This window comes from Centruroides vittatus, unplaced genomic scaffold (assembly GCF_030686945.1).
Source record: "Centruroides vittatus isolate TY-2023 unplaced genomic scaffold, ASM3068694v2 scaffold_899, whole genome shotgun sequence".
NCBI lineage: Eukaryota > Metazoa > Arthropoda > Arachnida > Scorpiones > Buthidae > Centruroides > Centruroides vittatus.
In genome coordinates, this window is record NW_027122719.1 from 870,658 (window position 1) to 880,677 (window position 10,020).

At 30.5% G+C, this 10,020-nt stretch overlaps 1 protein-coding gene across 1 annotated transcript in view; it reads right to left on the reverse strand.

The window, feature by feature from the left end:
• The window catches only part of LOC136990315 (cytochrome b5-like), a 35,404-nt gene extending 27,918 nt beyond the window's left edge, over nt 1–7,486 (reverse strand). Inside the window, exon 1 of the mRNA XM_067288707.1 lies at nt 7,086–7,486. Coding sequence (XP_067144808.1) covers nt 7,086–7,223 — 138 coding nt within the window. The 5' untranslated portion in view covers nt 7,224–7,486. The remainder of the gene's footprint in view (nt 1–7,085) is intronic.
• Between the last annotated feature and the right edge of the window lie 2,534 nt (nt 7,487–10,020).

The window sequence follows — 10,020 nt, forward strand, 5'->3', positions numbered from 1 at the left end:
TGTTATTAACCTTACTTATTTAACCACCTAAAAGGGATTTTTGGATTAATAAACAAATTGTTATGTCCTTCAAATCCAACTTTCACTGGAGTTCAAGAATTACTCAGAAACAATTTTAATTTCCAGAAATTCATATAAATAAAACATCTTAAAATTGTTTCTGAGTAATTCTTGAACTCCAGTGAAAGTCAGATTTGAAGGACATAATTTGTTTATTAGTCCAAAAACCCTTTTATCTTAGGTGGTTAAATAAGTAACTGATTATAACCAGCTAATATTGCTGATTTTAGCTTGTTATTAACATTTTTTTAACCATAGGTTAGCAATCATTCATAAAAATTATGAATGAAGTACAGCAGTATCTCAGTACTTGAACTGTTCCCAACTCGAACAATTCAGTATTTGAACACAAATTGCTCAGTCCTCAATTGAACAAATGCAAACTGCTAGAGCAGTGTTTTTCAACATTTTTTGTCTCAGGACATACTTGAACTTATAATTAAATTTCTGCAGCACACTTAAATTAGAATAATTTTTAAAAAAAGAGTAAAAATATTGTATTTTTCATAATTTATTTATTAACACAAAGCAATTTACTATAATTTCTAATAAATAGATAACAATTAAAATTCTTAAAAGTCTTATTGATTTTTTGGTTTTTTTTATAATTGAACATTTAATGAGATATCTGATCTAAGAAAAGTAATTAACATCAAGTTTTAATTTGCATTTAAAAATGGCATGATAATTGCCTTTAGAAACCTGCCCGACAGTGGCGTGCCATCCATGGAAGCTGTGGAAGCACCGCTTTCCTTGTATTTTCTAAAATATAAATACATACTGTGCAATTATTTTTATGTTTTAACATACTTTGAATTTACAGAGCACGGTTTAGCTTGTGGATGCTATACACCAAAACATCGTATAATGCTTTCAATGATTCTATCCAGAGCTGACACAGCTTCCCTATCATCAAATGTCACTGCACACCACTGCTGCCCAATGCCCCACTATTTCTAAGTTAAAATAATTTGAACTAAATATGGGACAATTATACATACATATTTGATTTAAATAAAATTTTAATTTTAAATGAAATAACCCAGTGTTAGGTACATATAATTTTGCTTATGAAAAATATACACCCACAACTGCTGTAAATGATTGGATTAAATTTGAATATAATACAGGTAGGCCTCCTACAACACGGTACTTTTGTAATGCATTTTTGCTCCAACGCGGTTGGAAAAATGCAGAAATTTTCTTACAACGCAGTACTTTTACAACATGGTTTAGGAAATGTGTGGCGGCTCCCCCTAGTTCCCAGATGGATAATGCTCTAAATGCTTCCTGGAAAGCTTTATTACCAGAAATTGTCAGTCAGGAAAATGTTGTTGAGCCAATTCAGCATGAATATAGTAACATAGTAAGCCTTGCACACACAACAGGAGGCGATGGATTCACTGAAATAACTGTTGATATTCTAGAAATAGTTACGGAAAATGAAATAAATGAAGCAGACTTGATGACAGTTATATTCAAAACATTATCGATTAAAAAGATCTTCAGAATTATCTTCAATGAAGAAACCAAAAACTTCACTCTGAAATGTATAGAAAAATGTTTGGACATGGCAAAACAGATGGAATCTTACTTTTTAGAGAACGATCCTCTGCTGGAGAGAGCAGAAATATTTAAAAGAAATCTTCAAAATTGCTTATCTGCCTATCAAGAAATTTATAAAGATTTGCAAAGCAAGAGCAAACAATATCTAATGAAAGATTTTTTAAAACCTAAACCTACCGGAAGTGCAGTGGATCTTGTCGATGAAACAAGCTCAGATCTTGAAATAAGGCCAGTCAAACGTTCTCGAACAACTGTAATAAGTGACGATGAGGAATAAATTTGTAAGTATAACACTATGTTTCTTTTTGATTTTGATTTGAAATCATAGTCTCTTTAGTTTTTATATGATGTTGAATTTTATTTAAGTTTTTTATGAAATTTTTTAATGTACATAAATTTAAAAAATGATGAAAATGTTACACCATAAAAGGCAGTTTTTCTCTTTTTAGAACTGAATCCCAGTTTTTGTATTAAGTTTGTGTCTCTTATAACGCCATTTCCCACAACGCAGTATTTTCAAGGAACATAAATTTGGATATAATGATTATAAATTAGAAATGAATTTGGCACTAGAGTGAGGCATTAGGCACCATCTCATATTAAAATTAATAATTATAATATTAATTTAATATTATAATTAATTATTAATTTTAATTAATAATTATATCTTAAATAATCTTAAATTTAATTAATTTAAGATATAACCATTGACTGTAATAACAGACAATGGTTACATCTTAAACTTATATACAGGATGTTTTGAAACTCATGGGCAAAAATTTAAGGAGTGATAGAAAACATCTAAACAAGCAATTTTCATCATACAATGCATGGGTGGAGAGCAAGCAGTGAACCACTAGGAAATATCCGTTACTGTCACATGAAAGAACGAAACGCTTTACATTATAGGAAATTGTGTTATCAAGACATGCATTATCAGATGATTTTATGCAAGTTAAAAACCTAGGCCTAGAATTTTGAAAAAAAAGTATACCTCTGGACAACAAAGTTAGAATTTTGTATGAGTACTAGTTGCAATTTTTTTGTCATGTTATATGAATTTGCATTATAGAGTAATGCATTATATGAGAGTTTACCATACCTATAACAAATATAAATGATGATTTATTTAATGTATAGAAGATGCTTTTAATTATTAAAAAAAAAAAAAAAAAGAGCAGATTCTAGCACATATCCAAGACTTTAATGGAATTACGATTTCTTATTAATGTTTGTTTATTTAGGAATGCTGATACTTTGTGGAAATATCTGAATTAATTCAAATAAAAGTATGACAAATTCCAGCAACAAATTGCACAACTTTTCCGGCAACAATATTTAAAACTGTACATAACACCATCTGTTATGATGAGTACTGTAACTAACATTGTGACACGAGAATTTTATATATAAGATTATAAGAGTATAAATTTTATTTTATCTCTACATTTTTCCTTTGTTTGTTAGGACAAATTCAGATGTGTATATAACTTCATCTCTTATATTGCATAGCACCATTTTCCTGTTAATGGGTATGATTTGAAATTAACATTTTTTTCACAAAAACAGCTTTTCATGTATGAAAGACTGCAGTAGCCATGTGAAGGCATATGTTATCATGAAGGAGAAGAACACCTTTAAACAAAAAAGTTCTCTGTGACAACTCCATATTGCTGGCTTCGGCTCCTCCTCCAAAACTGCAATATATCAGGCATTATTCACTGTTTCACCTTTTTCCTGATAATGCTCCACAACTGGTCCATTCACATTTTAGAAGAGAGTGAACAGGAGAAGGTATGTGCTGTCATTCTAAAGACTGCCTCTTGTTTTCAGGCTCAGAATGATGCATCCAGATTTTGTCACCTGTGTCAATACAAGACAGGAAGTCTTCTCCTTTGCCATTACACCACATTAAAATGGCTGTAGAAGTCTGAAAATGATTCATCTTGTGCTCATCATACAACATCCTAGGCACCAACAGAATGCATAACTTGTGATACTGGAGAACTCCATGACAATATTGTGCACAGATATGGTACTGGCCAGAACTTCTAAAGAAATGCACCTGTTTTCATGAATAATGGCATCAGAGTGATTTATCTTCTCATCAGTGATAAGTGGACTGGGACAACCAGAGCAATCTCACAAATGCAGACATCTTCATACTGCTTTAGCATGCTTCTATGAATTTTACAGGGTTTTACACCTTCAAACCATAAAAATCTGATTGCTCAGCTCACTGTTCCTGTGCAGTGCAAACAGCTAAAGATGATGCCATTTTGTATATGCTTCTATTTCAATTGAGCATGCTATGTCATCTATTAGGCAGTGTCAATACTTTCTCTAAGAATGTATTTTTCCTGTGCAAGAGTTTGAAATGTCTGGGATATTTCATGATATATTGTCAATTTGATGTTACTTTCTAAAACTCCTAAGTGCACCTGTTTTCATGAATAATGGCTTCAGAGCATAATTGGCATACATTTTTTAAAGAGCTGATATCTTATTTTAAAATTTTAATATCATTTTGTTTAAAAATTTCTATCTTTCTTTATCATATGTTGAAATTTCATTATACAATATCATATAAGAACCGTATAACGTACAACAAAGATAAAAGAAAGATAGAAATATATTTTTATCATATGAATTTTCAAGCAAAAATTTATGACAAGACAACAATTTTAAAACAAATATTTATTTAAAATAACAAATATTTAAAATTTTTAGTATTTTAAATAAATATTTGTTTTAAAATGTTGTCTTGTCATAAATTTTTGCTTGAAAATTTATATGATAAAAGAAAAATAAAAAACAAGCTATTTTCATATAGCATAGCAGTAATAATTTACAGCCAAAATGATAGCTAAGCATTCAAGATCATCAATGCGTAATTCAATTTATAAGAGAATAATTTTTTGAAAATATACTATTAGAAATAACTGTAAATTTTTTTTTTGTTGTTTAAATCATTAAATGCCAAAATATATGGTATACTTTCTAAATAATATCACTATCTTTCACGTGAAAATTATCAGATTACACTAAGATAATAGTATCAATTTTAACAGTTAACTAGAGCAATTTCTATCAAAAAATAAAAAATCTTATGTATATCATTTCATGATTTCATATTTGACCAATATAATTGTAAAAATCATGCCCTCTGTAAATATAAGGATTATATTCCTGAAATATACACAAATTTCTTTAAAAAGAAAATACAATCTGTAAATTACTCATTACAACTTGACTATTGATTCCTTGAGTTAGCAGCCAATTTTGTAATAATTTTTCTTACTCTACATGATCAGATTGTTTCAACAATAATCATCTCAATGCATAATTTTCAATATACAGTAGAGCATCGATTGTCCGACCCCCGATTAACCGACTTATCGGTTAACCGACCGCGTTCTAGTCGGCAAATTCAAATGTCCGCTAGTGATGTGGCGCTACAATATTTGGTTATGTTTTGGCTACTTTAATATTATTTTTGTTAAATTTTTGCATGTTTTAGCTGGCAGCACTGGCTCAACCATGAAAGGGAGGCTAGTATTTAAACCAGGCCTAATACACTATACTAATAATGTATTTTTTCATACTTTTCGGTTATCCGTTTTTTCAATTATCTGACCAACCCCAGTCCCCAATTGAGTCGGATAATCGATGCTCTACTGTACGTCATTTCAAAATCATGTAAAATAGACTACAGATTGTTTCCATGGAAAAGTCATTCCAAATTGTTATCAATTGAAAGAAATTGGAAAACAAAAATTACAAACAGATAGAAACTTTATTTTCATTTAAAATTAATTAGATTCAGCAATAAAGAAATAGTCTAAATATCTTTCAAAATAATATCTTATTCATAAAGTATAAAAATTGTCTCTTAAAATGTAATATTTCTATTATATACCTAAAATCAAAAATTAATTTTTTTGAAGATACTTAAATATACTAAATTTTATTTGACTTAACACTTCCAAACATTCATATAATATCTGGAAGTGTTATATGATATTATATGAATGTCTTGCATAATCCAAAATCATCTAATACCTTTTATGTGGTAATTAATTAAGTAATAGTAATAAAAGTAATTTTTAATATATGTTTCTGAATATCTTAGAATCATACTGATAACTGTTCATATATGTGGAATAAAAAAGCATTTAAATATTTTATTTTTTTATTAACTATTGTTATATGAAAGATGTTTATTATGTTACTAAATATTTATGTAATCTTTTAACACTGTCATGTTAAAACCTTAGAATCAAAACAAATATTGTGTAAAAAAAAAAAAATGACAATGTACATTCAGAGGTCAAAACAATCTAATTTTGCACTAAAGGAAATAATTAATCAATGTTTTAATGAAAATATAATTAAACATTGAATAGTTTCAAAGAAAATTTAAAAATTTAATATTTCGTAGAAAATGTAAACTACTGAAAGACAACTTATCCGAATCCATGTCTCTTTTTAGCTTTAATTTTTTAAATATAATAGTGAAGATTCTAAATTGTTTGCATACTATACTTACATTAGTCAACACATTAATTTCCATAGTTTTGTACCAAACCGCTATAATTAAAATTAAAGTCACGTATCTTTGATAACACATTCTGCTTTTAACTTCAATTTACATTATTAATTAATTTGCCTTACATGATCATCTATTCCTAAGAATGGGCCATCAAGGGTGACCTAGGGATTTTTTCCCAGGACTGAGAAAACTTAGGGACCTGTAGTGGTTCCTACTCCTATAAAATTAACATTATTTTTATTAAAAGAAAATATACTTTTTATTAATAAACATCCTAGGTTACGTATTTCATTTATTCAAAAACAACGGTCAGAAAGGCCCACCAAGTGGCAAAAGGGGTCAACTCTAGCCCAGTCTACAGAGATTGCTGTCAAGATCTTGCGTGGGGCTAGCCCCACGCAAGATCTTGACAACAACAGGAATAGTCAATTCTCGAATACTTATTTTAATATTCAAATCAAAACAATCAAAATATGATTTTTACTGAAGATTTAAACTTTGATCAGCGAAATTATAACTTCTACTCAATATTAATCAAGACTAAAGCATTCTTTTATTTTGAAAATTTTTAATTTATTAAGATTAGTTTTTAAAACTTTTTTTAATTGTTTAAAAGAGCTTAGCAACCATTTACTACCCTTCAAAGATAAAATAATTTTTTTCCCTACTTATTTAATCTAAGTTAAATACTGTTAATATGATGATTAGCTTTATATTGATCAAATGTTATTTCGCAAAAGCATTTGACATTGAAACTAATGAACATATAAAACCACGTTACCTTGATCTAAATAAGGAATTAGTAAACAATTCCCAAACGTTGCATAATAATTAATTTTAAAAAAATAATAATAAACGTATAGAAAGAAAAAGACGATCTGTTGAATTTTCATAAATTAAAACTTACCTCTTCTAAAAATTTGGTAACTTCAAATACTTTGTTATGAATGAGCAGCCAAGTAGAATTTTTGTCGTTATGTTTAGCTATTTCTTCTAATGTGTAAGTTTTAAGTTTTTCTTGCGTTTCTGATTTTTCTGACGACATTGTTTCGCTCGAGCTCAGTGAGAGAAAAACAGACACAGATACAACTTCTACCGATTAAAACTTCCTATGAGGACACAAAGCTGACGTCACTTTAGAAACAATGTGGTTTCCGCCCACCGATGTCCCAATGGATGAATTGTAATTGTTGAGTGTCGATAAATAATCGCAAAAGTTATTATATAGTCAAGACATTACATTTTTCTTGCTATATTTTAAAGTAATTGTTGTAAGAAAACCTTGACGAAACGAAGCGCCCTCACTAAATTTCAAATTACGAACATCGTTTGTACAGTACTTCCTCTATTTATATGGAGTCTTTAGTACTAAACGATGTTTTGCGTTTAATAAATCGTGTACGCTTTCTGTTAAATAAATTAGCTTATACACATAAATAAAATTAAATCAAATAGTTATATTCAACATATCAATAATAAATATTATTCTGAACGAGCGACGGTTGTCGACATGACGATGCGTTGTTTCGGGTGTTCCATGAATCTTCAGGCATTAATACCCTTCATTAAAACTTTTCACTAAGACGGCTTTTTTTCATGGTAAGAACTCGTAGTGGCGGCGGCCGGGTAAGATGATCAGTCTATACTTGCCAACCTTTAGAATAGGGAATAGCTGGGACGTTGGTAGAAAAACGCTGACAGCTTAAAAAGCAAAAAAATTCTTTATTAACATTGATATTACAGAATGCTGATATCAAATACTTTTTTAAAAATTTAATTTTATTTCCGCGTATGATATATCTTATAAAGCTATTGCCATAAACACTGTCAAGAATAGACAATAGCAACGAGCTACAGAGTGGTTGTGACCTTATACAGCGCTCTTGGTGTCAACGATGGCTACTATTGATTGCCATTTTACTTTAAGTCAAAACATTGAAGTCTATATTATGTGTGGGCAGGATTGTCTCTTTAGAATATATTTCTCTCGTTTAAATCTAGATTCTAATTGCCTAAATTTGAGATTTAGGCAATTAGATAAGCGATATAAATCTAGATTGTTTTATCTCGAATTTAGCTATTTCCTAGATTTTATTTATTTATTATAAAGAAGGTAAGATCAGAGTTTAAACTGGTAAGTGTAGTTCTTAATCATCAATATAATAATATTTTATAATATTGTTGGCCGAGCGGTCAAGGTGGCAGCATCTACTCTGGGGGACCTGGGATCGACTCTGGACGGATCGAAAAATACCAGAAATTTTTCGGGGGTGATCCGACCGCATATGTGGGCCCCTGTCCCTCAGCACCCGACCGTTTCATTGTTGGCTGGCCAAATCCATAATGAGCGTGCTAAAAAAACGGCTCTCTTAGTGCCCACAGGGCGAAGAATTAAAAAAACTCTCAACCATATTATTGTTTATTTCCAGTGCACTCAGGTCAGTCTGATTCGTACCATACTCAGTATGTTGTTGATTTTTCAGACAGTGTTTTTTATTTTTTATTTTTTGCAGAATATAATAGTGTTCTTGTATTTTTATTTTAGTTATAGTTTGTTTGTGAAAATTTTGGATTCAACTTGCGAAAATATTTACAGTGAAAAACTACATTTTGGGTACGTTCGTTAAGTCGAACGAGTTAAACGCGTTAGTAACGAATCGTTCGAAAAGTAGTAGTCTCACTCAGTGCGCATGCTCCGCAGTGATGACGTTTCGAACGAAACTTTAACTAAGCTCACGAAGGAATGAGTTAGTTTACTTCGTTAAGAAAATGGCGCCCGATGATATCGATGTTTCTAAATCTACTCGAGTGTTTAAATTGTGAATTAAAAGGTGAAATGATTGAAATAACCGAAGCAATCTAAAAAAAATATTTCGGATAAGGCTGCACTAGCAACATTTATATCTTCGATTTTAGAAACAGCCATTTAGTTATAAACGAATCGTTCGAAAAGTCTAACGAAACAAGAATAACGATGATGTCATTCTCGTTTAACTCTTTTGACTTAACGAACGTAAAGAACGAACGTTTCAGTACCCTTTGACCGTTGTCATGTTACAGTGGCGTGCCGTCCAAGGAAGCTGTGGAAGCGCCGCTTTCCTTGTATTTTCTAAAATATAAATACATATTGTGCAATTATTTTCTTATTTTAGCGTACCTTGAATTAATTAAAATTAATATTTTATTATAACCATACTATGCATTTTATTACAATTTCTATACATGTGAAAGACAATGATAAAATTGCTGTTGTATATTCGAATATAAATTCGTATATGCGTATTCCCAATTGAAGCGCTGTATTGTCGAATACGGGATAGCTTCCACGGCGAAAATATTTGAATCGTGTAAAGCAGCCAGGTTACAGGCATTTGCGCATGCGCTTTACAGAGCATCAAGCTCACGCGGTTTAGATGCTGGATGCTACACACTAAAATAGCGTATAATGCTTTCAATGATTCCATCCACGGCCGGAACAGCTTCCCTATCATAAAATGTCACAGCACACCACTGTCACGTTATGAACCGTATTGTTAAAGTTAAAATCCTTCTAAAAGGTAATAAGGAGCAAATAATTGTGGGAAATGGAAGAAGTGTTGCATTTTCCCATCAAAAATACACAAAGAAAACGTGCCAGTAAGGGAAAGAGACTGATATGTAGAAACTGCACCATTAGGATGTGTACAAATTGTGCACTGTATTCATCATTCTGGATAACAAAAGCATATTAACATGAATTAACCTTTTGTTTGTTATGATGTAGACAACAACCTTAGACACCGAAGCCCTGAGCCTGAAGAGGGATTGGAAAATTACCAATTGTTAAATAAGCGAAAAAAAGT